General features: G+C 38.8%; 1 protein-coding gene across 3 annotated transcripts in view; it reads left to right on the top strand.

Annotated features, from left to right (window-relative positions):
- The window catches only part of LOC108136596, an 80,626-nt gene that overhangs the window by 42,733 nt on the left and 19,852 nt on the right, over positions 1 to 18,041 (top strand). For all 3 annotated transcript variants that reach the window (XM_017257911.2, XM_017257910.2, XM_017257912.2), the window contains exons 4-10: positions 5,785 to 6,138; positions 10,177 to 10,262; positions 10,901 to 11,230; positions 11,562 to 11,659; positions 13,060 to 13,199; positions 14,635 to 14,744; positions 17,493 to 17,624. In XM_017257911.2, coding sequence (XP_017113400.1) covers positions 5,785 to 6,138; positions 10,177 to 10,262; positions 10,901 to 11,230; positions 11,562 to 11,659; positions 13,060 to 13,199; positions 14,635 to 14,744; positions 17,493 to 17,624 — 1,250 coding nt within the window. The remainder of the gene's footprint in view (positions 1 to 5,784; positions 6,139 to 10,176; positions 10,263 to 10,900; positions 11,231 to 11,561; positions 11,660 to 13,059; positions 13,200 to 14,634; positions 14,745 to 17,492; positions 17,625 to 18,041) is intronic.

The following is an 18,041-nucleotide window of genomic DNA, read 5'->3' as shown; positions in this document are numbered from 1 at the left end:
CGACTGAACATTACAGATGAAACGATTTTCATTGCTTAAACTAAAATATAGAATTTCTTTTGATTTATTGGATTGTTTAAATATATAACATATTTAATTGAAATAAATCATTGGGTAAATTTGGAAGTTTTTTTAAGAATCATTTATACATACACATAATAAATATATAGAATATTGTTTTGGCTTTTTAAAATTTTTGATTAAACAAATTCAAACTTATTTTAAATTGTTTAAATATGTAATAAATTAAATTACAATTAATAATTTATGAGCAAGCCATTGCTTATATAAATAATATTAAAGGTATAACCCAAAACATGTTTGGCCATTTTCTTAACGAGTATATAATTTTGTATTGAAAAAAAAATAGTAAATTACGGCTATTTTTTGCCAGTGTACACTGTCTTTCCCTAGCTCTTGCTTGCTCCCATTAAGTGCCACATTTTCCATGTTAATTGCGAATTATGGTACAAGTAGTAACATATTGCTAATTGGCCTCGCCCCCCATTCACTCGACGCCCATGTTTTGCGGAATGCGAAAATGTGGCAAGCAGAATTTTGCACAGAATCCCGATACTAGCGGCTATATCCCCATACTTCCCAGTAACACTTACACAATTCCCCCGCGTTGCCATGGATCTATCGTAATCCCCATGTAAAAGGAAAAAAGAGCTGTGAAGATGCTAAAAGGGAAGCTTTAAAATGTCTATGGTAAATGTGAACTAATGTGGCCTTAATTATGGCCAAGTTTTTATAGTGCCTTGTTGTCTTTGACGGCTTAAGTCAAAAACGCTGTGATATGAATTTTCCTCAGTGACAGGGAATAAATTAAAATATTTCATTTCGTTGTCAAAGTATTTGTTTTATATAAATAATTCGTATGTATGTTTGTTCTCGTATTTTAATTTCGCAGCTAATAATTTAATGCAGTCAATGCATTTTTTATATTTAGTTAAAGCGATTAAAACACTTCTTTAAATCAATCAATTGTAGAGCTTATTGTACTTTAATGAGAAGTTTAAGCCGCGTAGAATATTGTGAATATAGCCCAGGGCCCTTCTATTCAGTGGGAATTCCATGTTTAAATATTTGCCCACTCAATTATGGATTGACATTATCGTATTTGTCCCGACTTTAAAGCCATTTATAGTTCCCTCGGAATGGGCGATTAGTACGTATTTACATTGATTTAGGAGAACACTTTTGCGAGAAACCAGTTTCCCAGTTAGATCCACGTATAATTTATTCAATAGAAATTTGTAAATTGTAAATGCTGCAGTCGAGAGCAACAAGCGGCAGCTTCCAGCAATTAGTAAATCATGAGAAAATTATGTACTTTGTGAATGCAGCTTCGAATAGGTTGAGTTTTCAGTCGCTGGGGCCCATCTGGCAGACGAAAATTTTAATGCAAACTGTAAATTATTATATACTTAGTTACTTTTTGCTCGACTGCAGCCGTAGTTTCCTCGGCCGCCGAAGAAATTCTGCGCCCAAAACACCACTTTTTCCAGGAACCCACCCACATCCCTTTCAACTGGCGCTCAAAAGGCAGTTTTAGTCATTTCTGGGTTGCCTGCCAGACAATACAAAACTATAAATATGCACAGTCACAGACAAAGTCACAATCGCAGTCACAGTTGCAATTAAAACCACAGAACAGCAAACTGCACAGTGGCCCTAATTAAAAAATAAGTTATAAATTATTTATTAATTTGAATGCGATTAGTAGAACTTTTTAAATATTTAATAAGGTATAATGATTTATTTGTTATTTGAAACTGTCTTTTATTATAAAAGACTTGAATAATTACTCAAACAACAAGTTTAGAAGATTATATTTAAAATGTATCATAGTCATTGCTTATTTTTCAAACTAGAGATATTTGGAATATTGCATAAATAATTAGTTATATTTCAGATAACATTCCAATCTCTTTTATTTCTTTTTCGCAATTTCTCAAGCTTATTTTAAATGATTTTTCGGCAATATTCAAAGCCCTGTCAGGCACTGTGTCTGCTCATTCACAAGTCGTCTTTGCAATGAAATATTATTTATTTTTTTTTTTATTTTATTTGAGCTTCTCCTTTGGCTGGGTGTCTCTGGCAGAGCCAGCAAAATGCAAAATTTATTGCAGAAAACTACAAAACACACACCGAGTGGGTGGAAAGTGGGCGGCGGTTGAGTGGTTGAGTCGTGGATGGGGGCAGTGGGGGCGTGGAAAATGTGTTAAGTCTATTGAGTGTATTAAAGCAAATAACTGCGTCGACGTATAAAATACATACGGGACGACGAGCGGGGCAGCGAGGAATCCCAGAATCCAAGCCCAAGGCACTCGGATCGAAGTGGGCGGTGGTGAAAGGAGTTAGGCGGGGGGCGTGGCAGGGATACTTTATACCCGCACTCGCATTGAGACCCACTGACAGCTGCACCGACTCAGACATATGCAAATATGAATATAAATGAACAACGCGATGAAGTCTGAGATCCAATGACTTAGCAGGGGATATAGAGTATGTAGAGGGAGAAAAAACTACAAGCTATGGTAGTTTCAATATCTCCGAGGTTGGATTGTTGTATTTTTGAATAAAATTAAGGATAATTTGTTGTAAATACATTTTAAAAATACATTGAATTTCATTTTTGCTCTATTTACTCTAACATTTTGTTTTGAAAATGTTACCATAATTACAAGCCAATAGATCAGGCTATAAGTCTAGAAATGTAGGTGTGTTACATTTTTCAGCAAGGCTATAATAATGGATAACTACAGTAGGTTATTGAAAAATGAACCTTAATTCTTCCACCTCATTAAGTTATAACATCTACAATTTTAAACAAATGTTTTAAATCAACTAAAAATTAATATGTATATTATTTTTTTGCATTTAGACATGACTATTTAATACAAATATTTTGAGGGATAAACATTTATAAATTCCTTAAAATCTCTAGCCTAGTTTATTATAAATATTGTATTATTTTATGTGTATCAATGTGGAGGACTAAAATGGGGCGTGTTTGGCGAGGGTTTGCGTTGAAAAGTTTATGGTTGGTAAGTTCAACTTGCGGCCAAAACTGAAACCGACAGAAGGCAGCCGGAACTACGCCCATAAAACTCGATCGCATTGCAGAACCGAAGCTGTTGAAATTCCCCATCCATTTGAAAGCCCCACCCCGCAGCCCAATCAATAATGACAATTTACAAAATCTCCAAAAATTACAAAGCTGAACTAAAACCATAAATTATGGCAATATTATCGAGAGACAGAGCGAGAGAAACCAAATGAAGGTGTAGTTTAATCGCTTCATTAGATGACAATTCATTTAATGTTCGCATTTAAATTAATTCTAATGTTCATTGCGTTTAATTGATGTGACAAATAGTTGCTTGAATGCAGGAACATGGAAGCGAAGGCAGAATCTGAAACAGAATCAGAAGCACAAACACAGAAACAGCAACAGAGACACAAACCGAAACAGAAACAGAAACGGAAACAGAAACAGAACCAGAACGGAAATAAGCAGCTTTTGACTAACGGCAAAATGGATGCCATAGGAGCCTATACTATACGTGTGCCAAGCTGTATGTGTGTTAAAAAAAAGCAAGGCAAACAGAGAAAAGTAGGAAGTGGAAGAGAGATGGGGAGAAGAGGGAGGGAGACGCAGATGCAGATGGAGATGGTTGATGTGGAGTAACATCTGGCGTTGCCCTGTGCGATTACAAAAACATCAACACTTAATATGTTTATTAAATTTGTTGCTACATCATTAGGCACTAGCAGCCATGTAATGTGAGGCAAACACTTCACATGTTCCCATGCCTTCATGCCTCTGTCTGTGTGTGTGTGTTAGTATAGTGTGTGTAATGTTCATGTGTGTGTGCTCAGGTCGTGTTTGTATTGCTGTTACAACTGAACTAAATACTCTATGACCCATAAACTCGTCTCGAATAGCTGAAGAAATACGCCAAATATGAAGAGCCTTTTTTTTTTTTTAATCAAGACATCTTCAAGATCTGTCAAGTCATGAGCAGATTCGTTAGTTGTTGAAGAAAAAAGTGACTATTTAACGAAAACTAATTTCTTACTATGAAACGTACTTTATTTTTTTCATATTAATTCTACTTTAAACTATTTTATTTACCTATTTGTATTCATTGAGTATTTAAAAATAATAATGCAAAAACAGACACTTAAGTATCATTAAAATTTCGCTAAAACAATAACTTTTTTTTATAGTTAGAGACGCTCAAATTAATACACTGTTTTTATTTATGTTTGGCTTTCCTACGCATTTAAATCATTTATTCAATTGGTTTACCAATTTTCATTGAAACACAATTCCAAACCATTACTAAATTAATGTGCACTTAGTGATATCACTTCAAACTAAGTGAGTACCAATTGAATTTACTTTACTGATTTACGCTAATGAATGTGTTAACCAATCAGTTGCGGTATTTTGGCCACCATCGAAACCACTGGCTATTTACTGCCAGAAACCAAAATTAAGCTAATTGCTTTTAATTCAGGAGGCAATACAATGATTTTTGACAATGAAATGTTAAGGGTAACGTTTAATTTTTATAGGAATAATAACAATAATTATCTACTATAGTGATGTGTACTAAATACAACCACTTTGATCAAGAAATCTATTATAAATCTGTCTATAAGTTTGCAGTGAAAAATAGTGCATCTACTTTCAGTAAGAATTCTTTGGGCTTACGGACTCAAAATTTATTGTTGCATACTTTTGGACACCTTTGTAATTGATTTCAAAACCACCTTTCTTTGTGCTTGCATCGAGGGCATCTGAGGTTCGTCGCTGGTTATGGACGAAGACTTTGTTGGCTGTGCCAATGCCCTGTGAACACACACACAGATACTCGCCCGCACAGCGAAACATGGCGATGTGTTTGTGCGGTGCTTTGGGCTACTTTGCATGGGCTTAACGATTGTTATTTAGGTGCAGTTCCAGTTACTGTTGCCGTTTCAGTCACAGTTACAGTTACTGTTCCAGCTGCAGTTACAGTCACAGTTGCTCAAACAGAAAAATAGCGGGAGTGGGCGAGAAAGTGGCAGAAAGCAAAGGAAAGTCGCAAGTGAAAGCTTTAATAAAAAAAAATATGCGTTGCATACTTACTGGCGGTGTGGCCTTTTTAAAGTTACCAACTATTGGTCTCTCTGTTTTTCTTACTTTAGAGTTTTAATCAAAATATCTGTGATTTTATTATTTTATATTTGGCGTGTAAAAAATTGACATTTCTTTGACTTTTATTGAATTGAAATCGAAATTCATGTCTTGCGTTATTTTTATTTTCGTACCCATAACATTTTTTTATTAAATATTCTTTCAAAAACAGGAATATAAAAAAATTAGTATTTATTAAAACGAAATCGAAAATTGTCCCTCAAAAGTAAAAACGGGAAAGCGTCGACTTCTCTGAATACAAACACATATGTAAAAATGAACAGATACAGCGTCCTGGCATGTATTCACTTTTATAAATATATGCTTTACCTGTGCTCCGTTTTTGTGCTTTTTCCTCCTTTTTAGTTTTTTGCCTTGCGAAAAGTTATGCGCATTATTATGAAAAAAAGTTAACAAAAACAAGCCCGGCTCCCGCATAAATTTTAATGCTCATGATTATTATTATCATACTAAAATGTAATGCTGCCACCGCCCGAAAATGGCTGTGTGCGCATATAGAAATATCTGTATATATAGCCACTCAAACTGCATACTCAGGAGTTTTCCATTTCCCTTTCATTTCCTTGCAGCTTCTGCCGGCAGTGAGCTAATCGCCAATCGTTCGACGTCAACCGTAGAATCGCTGACAATACCGCCCGGCGACCGCCCATCGAACTTAACCCCTTTCAGAGGATTTTCCAGCCCCTTTAGGGAGGAGGATGTGGCCGAGGGCGAGGGGGAACTGGGCGCCTGGGAGGAGGAGCGGCATGCAATGACCATTTCCCGACCGCCGAGGGCGGGACGCAGCGAGCGGCAGGCGGAGGAGGATCAGGTGGACCGCTGTCGGCTGTTCGTCGAGGGCGATCCCACCAAGAACGAGCTGTACAGCCCCGAGTATCCCAATCTCTATCCGAAGAACATCAACTGCACCCGGGTGATAACAGGTGAGTTTATTGGACGAAGCTAATCATGGGGTCTCCTAGAAATAATTGGGGTAAATTAGGTGTAAACAATTGTCCGAAAAATGTTCTATTGAATTTACATAGCTATAAACTTTAAAATAAGATCAATGGATCAATGGTAAAAAAAACGTGGTACATCCAAACATTTTTTACTGAATTTGAATAATTTTCGCTTTGCTTTCCATCCATTGGGGTTTTAATATAAAGATTTGATGACAATCACGGCCATTAACGTTAAAAATAATAAATAATACATATTCAGAGCCCGACAAGTCCATGTCATTCATTATTTATAGGCGCCTTAAGGTAATGTTTATTAAAGTAGGATATTTTTTCAGGCATGGCAATGATTCAAGCCCCCAACTAATTGCAGGTTGTATAGTATTCATGACAGTCACAGAAACTCATTCCTGTGGATTATCTACGGCTAAGCAATTAACAATCAGTCTGGCAAAATCCAGCAGTATCATTGGCATTATCTGTATCTGTATTCCACAGTTACAAAGACAAATACGAACTTTGATGAAAGCCAATTGGCAGCCGACTTCCTTTTTAACGAGTGTGAGAGTGAGTGTGCACTGAGAGAAATGGGAGCAGGGGCCAATTTTCAGATTTTCGGAGTTAAATTTCCTTGAAAATAATTTTTTTAGGGATAACATTAAAGAGTATATATGAGTATTTATCGATTTTGATTTAATTAAAGTCTTGCAAAAATTGTTTATGTGAAAATATCAAAATTATCAATAGGTTATTTAGTGAATTTTTAGTACCATAAATTTTAAAATAAAATACTTTCCTTAACTGTTTAGCATCAGAAATTACATAAAGTCAAAGATAGATAATTAATTAGCCGTACTTATAAGATTTATCGGTGTTAGATGAACATGGCTTCTTGAGACCCCGTTTTTTTTGAGTGTAAGTGGAGTGGAGTGCAGGCCTCGTAAAAGTTTATATGGCAAGCACTTGGCGACGAGCAGCCAGCTACTGCAAATAATTGCAAAGTCTTTGGCCAAGTCTTGGCTGCCACTGCTGTTGACATTACCAGATGTCAGTCAGTCAGTGAGTCAGTGAGTCAGTGAGTCAGTCAGTCAGTTAGTCAGTCGGGAAGGGGATTGAGATCGGGATTGGAGAAGGGGAACTGTGTAGAGTGAAGAGTGAAGAGTGAACCAGTGAACCGGAGGCATTAGATGGCGCTGATGCGTAAGATGCTCCACACAGATTTCACATGGCAGGGCCGTTTTGTGTGGGCCATTTAAAAGCGTTAGCGCGTTGACTCTCCCCGTATTCCATTCCCATTTCCCCGGGCACCATAATGCGATCCCTCGATTGGGGATTCTGGGTGGGTCTCTGGATTCAGATTTTGATTCAGATTCCGGGTAACCAGCTTGGGTCGGGTTGGCCGGGTTGTCATCATATTTGAGCTGCACTCGCTTCAGTGCCTTCGCCACCGCAACTGGCAAACTGGGAAACTCACAGTCAACTCCAATGCTTATCTAAAGTCGGTTGGAGGCCAAATCATTTGTCAGTTAAGACAAAATAATGTCACTGCAAAAGTCAAGAGCTGACAGATAAAACCTGAAAGCGAATGATTGACTTTCCATAAGCACGCATCAGCGGTTCCAGTATCTGTATCTACGAATATGCCACAGCATATGTAGCCCTTACTGTATGCTTGGTACGAGTACGGGTACTGAGTGCGAGTACTTGGGTTGGGGAGGGGGGGGGGGCATCGGCTTATTTGCATATCAATGTGTGTGCTACTCCAAGTTAATGTTGGACTAAGCGGGCCAACAAAGGCAGCCAGCTGAGGTTCGCTTTATGGCCAAGATGGGCGTCCCGCAGGGCACACAAATGCCGTAAGGAATTGCGGGCATAAAACTCCTGCGGTCGGGGATTCGAAAGTTCAAAGTTATTCGAGAAAACATCAGGGTCTGGGTTGGAGTTTATTTTTATATTGCTTAAGCAGATATAGCTTATGTTCCCATGCACTGTGCTTTACAACTATAATAAAAGTCATGGTGGCGTATGCGTAATACAGAATTAAAACTGATTTAACCGAAATGATAAACTTCAAGTGACTAAACAAAAAAACGTGGTTTTGATTAGCCAAGAAACAACGTTTATATACCCAAGCTTTTATAACAAATTTATGTAAGTGAACAAAACCTATTTGGTTAACATTATTGCAAAGTAAGCTGTATGGTAAAGGCGATTTTGATAACTTAAACAAAAACATATTTAAAAGCGGATTATTAGTGGATTATGCTACCACATTAAAATTAGGTAGGTTTAATTTGATTTGATGAAAACCCGTGCCATTTGGTCTCATTGTTGTCTTTTGTTAGGTTTCAACACTCAGTTCGGTGAAAGCATTTCAGCCAGTGGCTACGGTGTCGTATGCGCAACGCCAGTTTCTTTTTTCATTTTCACATAGCAGACAATGCAAACAATGTTTCCGAAAATTATTCACCTGACATGGGGGCTTTTCATCTCAATTTTCTGCATTCTCTGTCCGAAAAGGTATGAAAGCGACCAATAACTCTCTTCGATGTGTAATTATGAGAAGGCGCATTTTTGTGCAGCCCTTATGACAGTCATCAATTGGCCAGATTTGGACAGTTTGGGCAGCCGGGTTCAGTAATTAGACTTTAACTATGGGACTGGGGATGGACTGCAAGTGCAGTGCCAGAATTTTTGATTGCCGGGGGGCTTTGTAATTTGATAATGGTACGTATACAGCCCCAAATGTGTGTGTAGTGTCCCCTTTTTCCTTTTTTTTTTTTCAAGGCCAATCAATGTGGAATTCTATTCCCTTTCAAGTTCTCTTTCTTCGTCTGTCTGTGATTCCAACTTTCATTACTTGTCCATCTCCATTAGGTAATGTGTGTGGGTATGTTTGTGTGTGTGTGTGTGTGTGGGTGTTAACGCCCTGGCAATTGCTTGTGTGTGAGTCTGGTGTGTGTTGTTATGCCACATTGGCCACAAAGGTTCCATTTGAGAAAAGCCAGGGGAAAATGTGTTTTGAAATGCCACAGCCACAGCCAGCCCATCGCCATTGATTCATGCCAAGGATTCGCTGGCTGAATATGTATGGCCCCAAATGCGAGTGTGAGTGAGTGAATGAATGAGTGAATGAATGAATGACTGGATGACTGGCTGAGTGGGTGAGTCTGTGAGTGGGTGTGTCCAGCATCTCGATGCCTTCTTCTTTTTATGCGGCCACTAAATGAGTCCCCAGACGCTATCATTTTGGCCATAGATACGAGATTGGGTCCTGTTCTTTTCACTTTTCTCTTACTTTGTGCCAAAAAGGGTCTAGTTATGTTTGGATCATTGAGATGCGGAAATTTTCACAAATATTTTTATTAGACTGCCGGATGTTTTAGGTATCCAAATAATGTGCCCAATAATAGCTTCGATAATTCAGAAAGACAAGGTGCACATAACTGATTTTAACTGCAAGTTTGTTTTAAATTGAACAAGTTCTCAAAATGCTATTATTTTTTTGGGATAAAATAAAGTACAAAAAAAGTACATTCTTCATAATTTAAACACACTTACAAATCCACATATTTGTTCATAAGTCTCTAGAGCTATTAAAACCAATGAAAAGGAGACATACACGTAATGCTGACTTTTTTGTTTAAATTCTTTTAAATCCATTGCCATAAAGGCTCTGTAAAGGGCATTACAGCTTCGGCCAACCGCAGTTCAACTAGTCACATTATCCCTTGAAAGTCACAATCGCCGAGGTGAGCTGTTGTTAATCAGTTTCTCGGCTCGGGGCCATTTGACTTTAAATAAGCTCGAAGGATTGGACGGATCTGACATTCTGGGCGGAAATGGGAGTGGAAGTGGAAGTGGTGCGGTCAAGTGCCATGGCAACCATGGAATGTTGGAATATATATATATATATATATACCTGTATAGTAACTGTGTACTAACCTGTTGCCTTTGTCCCGTTCTGTTCTGTTCCGTTCTCGACTCTTCTGTCCTGCGGATGCCGGCATCTAATTACAGCGCCAAAGGGACAAATCATACGCCTGGACTTTCGCAACTCGTTTAATATCGAGGCCAAGGAGGAGTGCAAATTTGATTTTCTCGAAGTAAGTACTGGTAGCTGATAAATGCACAGGGACACAATTTCGACAGCAAAAAGTAACATTCACATTTTATAAATTATATATTTTTTAAACAACTTGAAGTATACCATTTCAATTTGAGATATGCTAGTAATCGCTTTATTGCTTTGACTAAAGAAATTTAATTTGATCACTATTTTATGGTGATACTTTCTCGCCGTGTAGCAAAACCCGACATAACCAACTTGAAAGGGTCAGCGCATAAAAAAAAAGACCAACTTTGTTGCATACTGAAGCCAGGGCATAAAAAAAGGGCCGAAACAAAAACTTGCTTAGTTGCTCGGCTTTTCTCGGTCTTGGGCGGACTTGCAAAGTTTTCGATTTGTTTCCTTTACGACTTTTCCTTGTTACTACGGCCGTTGTCGTTGCCGTTGTCGTTGCCGTTGTCGTTGCCACTGCAACTGCTACTACTAGTGCCATGCCTTTTTTGCACCGAAAAATGGCAAGTTTTAATTGAATGTTGTCTCTGTGCTGCAAGTCTTAAGCCTGATTTGAATGCAGCCCCTGACAAAGCGGTTTAGGCCAAGACAAACTGCCGGTCGGGTTCGGCTTACAACCCAGTTGGTTGAACTAACGAGCGGTATCTCCCTGTATCATTGCAGATACGGGATGGCCAGTACGGCTTTTCCACGCTGATCGGCAAATACTGCGGCACCGATTTTCCGCCAGAGATCACCTCCAAGGAGCGCTACCTGTGGCTGCACTTCCACTCGGACGAGACCATCGAGTACACGGGCTTCAGTGCCGTCTACGAGTACATGGACCGGAATCGGGATGCGCCCAGCACGGATCTCAACTGCACCATCGACAAGGACGGCTACGAGGGTTTCATTAACTCCACAGATGTGCCGGCTGACATCCGGGAGCAGGTCATCCGCAACAAAATCGCCTTGGACTGCATCTGGCGCATTCAGGTCAAGGAAAACTGGAAGGTAAGAGTCGATTTTGTTGGACCTTTATTGTATTCGAAATCATATTTCTAACAAACTTTGGACAGAAATACTTTTTAAAGGTGTTTAAAAGTATGCTTTGAAATAAATAACGCCGTCTTTAACAGGAATCCTTCGGAATTTGGAATTCTATATATATTGTTGCATACTCTTGAACACAATTATAAATGATTTTCAAACCCTACTAGCTTTAAAGGTGTTTATTTCAGACTAAAGTGCTTTGTAATCAATTTAAAAAAATGTCAAAGAGTTTGTAGTGCAGCACATTCAGACGGTAAATAATGATTTCTCTTTTTTTTTCTTCTTCTTTAAGATATTTCTCAAATTTCTGGACTTCAAGCTGAGCAAGCCGAACGATTGCGAGACCAACTTTTTGGACATATTCCCCGAGCAGACGGTGATGCCATTGAGGTGAGTACTCCCGATACTCGCGGCTTAATGACATTTCGTCGAACGCCGCAGCGCGCGAATGAAATTGACATCGCGGGGCCGTTGAATGCAGCCGGTCGCTGGCGTATACGCAATGTCGGCTATCGTATACGCAATGCCGCGAACCAATTTCCGCATTGCCGAAAACGCGAGATCAAAGCCCGCGTCCTGGGCCAAAGCAAATTTTCAATTTATTACCGGCCAAAAGTAAATTGTACTCGAGCGGAAGTGGTGTCGCCTTTGACTCGCACAACCAATCTCCTTCGTCCTTTTCCCCGGTGATACAAGTACAAGTACCAGTGAGAGTATTTCGTCATCTCCCGGTAGACTGACTGACTGACTGACTGACTGACTGACTGACTGAGTGTAGAACTGAAGGACCGAAGGACTCACCACCACGGCATCTTCGACACGCATTGACATCCGCTTTTAACGCGCCAATACATTTCCACTTGTTGCTATTGCCGCGCTGCTCGGGACTACACTCAAATTGATTGACTGACTGGCGTTTTCCGCTCTTGCAAAATGGAAAATGGCAAATGGTAAATGGTAAATGGTAAATTCTGTGGGTGGCCGCACACCCCTGTCTTTTTAGCCATTGATTTGATGCCTTTGTCACTTTCATTTAAATTCATTTTTCGTAACAATTTATCGCACACGACGGGTGGCCAAACGCAGCACCCGAACCGAACCGAAACGCCTTTCCACAATCAGATTTTCCGAGAAAATGCCAGCCGGCGTAAAATGCGTTGAAATGTTGCCGTAAAGAAAATATACCCGGAGCCACAGACAGCACCAAATGAACATAAATACAATATTCAGTGAACGTCATTATTTAAGCCATATTATAAATTATTTATTTATCGATTATGTGTGTGCTATCGATGGCCAAATATTAAACGAGAGGCAGATATATTGCCCCGAGAGCCGAGACGGCGGACTCGTTGACTGCAAGTTAAGGCTTCATTTTGTGGCAGAATGTTTTGGCAACGTAATAGGCTTTGCTGCAATAGATTATATCAATCACTGGATAATTAATTGCCCAGTCATCTAACCGATACTAATATGATTTCAACAAATTATTTATCGTTGTCCATTTTGCAGCTTATTTATGATTGTTATTCTATAGGCATTTATTCAAAAATAAGATATGATCGATATTTATTGTATCGACACTTTTGCTTTATTCTGTTTCATTTATATGTAACAATTAAGAAATGTTGTTCACTAGAATAAGTAATTCATTACAAATGAATGATTTGCCTCATTTTTAGTTTGTTACCAAACTAATTTGCCATTTCCCTTTCAGATGGCTTTACTGATAGCATTTTTACCATATTATTAACCTGGCTACAAATTACATACCCAAATTTCCATTGCAGGGTTAAGAACTTTTGCGGTTCGGCGGGCGAGAGTATTACGGCGGAGTCAAACATCCTGCACTTGCGCTTTTACGCAGATCAAATCGCGATTAACTCGACATTCGGCATTCTGTATACGGCGTTTCGAGACCGAGGAGCTGGTAAGTTCAATTCAGCCCGATTCTGTTGCCCGATTTCAAGTCAAGTTGAGGGCCCTTTGATGGCGGTGGCAAATCCCCCGAATTGGCAACAAATGGCCGGGGCGCAAAGTACAAAGGCATGCCCGAAATCCTGGGGGCAATCCGGTGCTAAGCTGGCCCACGAGTCCCGGCGAGGTTCCATCGACTGCCAAATGGGCAGGAGTAGGAGTCGCTTGTCTAACCAACTATCTCCACCAGCCACCATATCCCATCTGTCTGTCTGTTTGTCTGTCTGCCTGTCTGACTGTCTTCCCAAATGTCTGAATGTCCAAGGGAAAAGCAGGAGGCGGAGGTCCTGCGTGATTGCCGTCAGTTGCCAGCGGCAAAAGGCTAAGCACTCTTTTGTCATTCAACGATTGTCCTTTGTCCCCGGGCCAGCATTGTTTACTTTAAGGCAGCCAAAGTGGGGCCCCGAAACCGAATCCGAATCCGAATCCAAGTCTCCAAAACCTCCGACACCAGCTCCTTCTGCTCCAGTTACTCCCACTCCTGGTACTGCTCCTGCTCCTGCTCCTGCTCCTTTGGCTTCATCTACTTGGACTGCCAGCATCGGCAATTATTGTTGTTGGTTGAGCGATTTATGTCGGAGATTACGTGCATTTGCTTTGTGGTCTCGCCCATCGTCGCCTTTCAATGGCTGCACTGTGGAAAGTCCATCAATTTAAAGTTCACAATTGATCGAAGCTTTAAGTCAAATTGAATTGGCATTCAATTTAATGTTGAATCGATTTGGGTTCTTTTCGATTCGAATCGATTCGGTTTGGTTCTGGCCACAAAATTCAATTGCGAATAAAATCAAACGAACCGAATTCAAAGCTAAACTGTATAGTATTTAATAAAACAGCATATTAAATAGTTTGCATATTAAATTAACATATCGAAAGTTAATTTTATAAATAAAATCGTATAAACAGTATTGTTATACTAAAAAGTGAAATCTTTTAAATCATATTTTTACTTCCACTTTATTTGTTTCTATTACAAATACTTGAAATATAATTTTAAACCAAATATTTTCTTTACTATATGTGGCCATGATAACAAATTAATATCAATCGCCCACAAAATATTGCTCCCAAACTCAATCGCCATTCCATATCAATAAAAGCCATATTGAATTGTCTGCTGAATGGCGTTCGAATGACAATATAAATTTTATGCATCCGATTTCCACTCATCTCCAGTGGAGAGCACTTTCAATTGAAGTCAATTGTCCATTCCACTGTGCGATTTGTGCTTTGATTGGCGTTTTAGCCATTTTAGCCATTTTAGCCATTTTAGTCGCTTTTCTCGTCCTCTCACTTTAAGTGCCATTTTGTGCCAAATTTTTTTTACAACTTTCTCTAACTCTCAAAATGTTCCTCTTCCTTCCATTTTTATATTGTTTTTGTGGCAGCCTGCACCGAGGACGAGTACGATTGCGAGGACGCGACCTGCATATCAAAGGATTTGAAATGTAATCAGCTAGACAATTGTAAATTTCGATGGGACGAAGAGGGCTGTACGGTAAGTGACACGCCTATGCAGAGAAACGCCTAAGTATGAACATCTCTACTGGTTTTTAAAACCACAAAAAGTAAAAAATAGTTTTTAAGTCATTAATATTACAATTACCAAGGCGTATAAAATTATTTTAGCAGTTATTTTTTATTAAAATAAAACATTTCTAGTAAAAGCATTAATAGTTAAATATTAAGGGCTCTTTTAGAGATCTACAGCGTTCACCAAAACATGTAACATTATTTTAGCAATTATTTTTCAGTAAAATACAACCTTTCTAGTTTAGTTTGTAAGTTAAGTTCAACAATAGTTTAATATTCAGAGCTCTTTTAGTCATCCCATTCGTTTTTTAAACTGATCGCTTTGAAGACCTGCATTTAAATTGGTTTTCTTATAAATTAAGACTTAACTTTCGATTGAGAGCATACAATACTTTCTCTCAGTGCAGTCGCACACGAAACGGGGCCGTTGTACGTGCATCTAATTATAGGCCAGCGCTCGTTTGCCCCTCTGACTCCGTGACCCCTGACCCTTAAGCTCCCCTCTACCCCGCTCATTATAAGTATGCTCGACACGCCGATGATGGCAACACCCAAAAACACTCACGTACACATACTCACGAACGCATACACACACACACACACACACACACACACACCGGCACAAGCACACACAAACAAAGTTGGTCAAATAAGTTTTGTTTGGCAAAGTTTGAGGTTTGTGTTACAGGAAGGCCTTGTTGTATGTGTTGTTGTTCGTTTCGGGGCTTGTTCGTTAGCCGTAAATAACAGTTATTTGCAGGGCATCCCCCAGCAGCGCAGAAGTTGAACATCAGCGCATTAGATCATTAGATTTGATAAAGTCAGCGGGATCAAGTTGCCCGCCCCACCGACACATCTCAGGGAATGATTCATGCAGCGCCATCTAAGCCACTTTCCACTTGCCACTTTCTACTTTCTACTCCCGAAAATGAGGTTGTAACCCCATTGGAAAAATAGCCGGACATAAAACACAGCGGGTGGGGAAAATCTTTACTTCAATGGTATTCAGGAATTACATGCATTACAAATTGTTTACTCACAATGGCCAGCGTATGTAACTGATTCGTAACATAACGAAAAACAGCAATAAAATCTTTTTAAAACTTTTACAATTTATTTCCATCTATGAATATAATAGCTGGAAACATGCATGATAGCGTCTAAACTCGTTATAAACCCATTTTATCGTATTGTTTTCCCATTCTCACTTTATAATAAATTCGTCATTAAACCTAATTATATTTGTAAATATTTGATTTTGTGCGTTCATTATTTGAATCAATAAATACATAAACCTAAAGCTCATTGACAAATAAATTTGTAGGGGATAATAACAAAACTAATTCAATACAAGTGAGATTTCTACAAAAAAGCCAACAAGCGAATAATAAAACATCATTAAACTGAATTTTATAAGGTTATCTGTTAAGATAAATATAATTCTCCGAAGAAGTCTCATAATATAAAAAAATGTATAATATTAATTAATCAATCACTTTTGTGCCAGTCAAAATTTGGAAAAGAGTATCAAACTGAAAACCATAAATTGCCAATCAGAGAACCAACAAAAGCACTCCATTAGAAACCACAGCCCTTGAATAAACCTTTTTAATAATTATTGCAATTTCGGCTGGCCAAAGCAAACACATTTATTCAAACTATATTATTTAATTTTGGCTAAATGTCTCGATTTAATTTTCGCGCCACATGGCCAGATTTCATTTTGCAGACCATTCCATATCTTGACCAATTAAAGCGAATTGATATTTGGTTTTGCCAAATGCTTCCATAATTATTCGTAACTTTATATGTAATTGCGATTGAGGCCCATTTGAGGCCATTTGCATTGACCAGAATTCGAATTCGAATTTGTATTTTTTTTTTTCATTTCGATGTGCAATTGGCTAGTTTCGGTTTATGGTTTCTAATTTGCTCAAACGATATTAAATGAATGTGTGTGTGTGTAGGCAGGCTTCAATCCAAAGCTCAATCAAGCGCATGCACACGTTATGTTTATTTAATTGGCCGACATTAAAATCGGGCCAACAACTATGCTGTGTTTACTGGGCGCGTATAATTTATGACGACAGAATGGTCATCTGAAGGCGGCTAATAGTGGCCGAAACTACTCATAATAATCTGGTATATTTAAAGGCAGAATGTTGAGCTCAACAGGTGGTAAACGGGTTGAACCTATTAATTTAAATTCTTTTGCCAATTAATTTTGTTGATATTAATAGTGTTTGTAAATTTATTTAATGTTTTTTGCTTAATTAAATATATATTTATTTATTGAGAGTTAATAGCCAAAGAACCGCATGCTAAGAACTTTTCATTTAAATTATTCAATTTCTTTTGTTAGAGTGCTAAAAATATTTAATTTAATTAATTTGCTTCGTCAAATAGAGCCTCCGTAATTTACATTCAGTTTTTAAATGATTAGAATTAAAATAAGAAGGCTTAATCAAATCGAAACTGATTGTCTAAGCTAATTTCACGTTAAATGCTTCCTGCAACAGCCAATAGTCATTAGTTGGCGATTGGTATCGTGCACGAACACTCAATTAAGTGGCGAGTGGAAGGCCACACTTTGATTATTTTGATCCGAGCCAAAGCCCGAGTACGATACTTTGCAAACGGCTTGGTAATTCGATAATGCAATTAAAATGGCAATTAAACCGACTCCTCCAACTGATTCTGTGTCTTTTTGCAGGGCGAGGCGGCCGGCCAATCGGAGCATGTGGTCATCATCGTGATTGTGTTTGGCCTGATACTCGGCGGAATGGTCATTACGTTCATCGTCAATTGCATACGCAAGATAATACGTGATCAGAAGATAATACGCGTAAGTATTGCCAACTTTTACGCCCCTTTTTTTTCGCCTGCCCCCCTGTGAAACTTTAGTCTGTGCTCGCGCGTGCCCCTCCATAAAATACTGCCACCACCCAGAAACCACCCAATAAAATCCACCCACCCACCCACTACCCCGCCTGCCGCTCTCTCTCTCTCTCTCTCTCTCTCTCTCTCTCTCTCTCTCTCTCTCTCTCTCTCTCTCTGTCTGTCTCTGTCGCTCGTTGTGTGCTTGAACCACCCACCACAACACCACTTAAACCCCCTTTAGAATAGTCTCCTAAATGTGGCCACCGCAGGACAGCAAGAATTTATTTCCACACATATATCCACTCTTTTTGTTTGGTTCCATTAGATATGTTGCCAAAAAATATTCAAATGCATTTCAGATGCACGCTAACCGAATTGCAAC

This window comes from Drosophila elegans, unplaced genomic scaffold (genome assembly GCF_018152505.1).
Source record: "Drosophila elegans isolate 14027-0461.03 unplaced genomic scaffold, ASM1815250v1 contig_149, whole genome shotgun sequence".
In the NCBI taxonomy this organism is placed as follows: Eukaryota; Metazoa; Arthropoda; class Insecta; order Diptera; family Drosophilidae; genus Drosophila; species Drosophila elegans.
The sequence above is the reverse complement of the archived record's forward strand: the minus strand, read 5'-3'. Positions and strand labels throughout refer to the sequence as shown.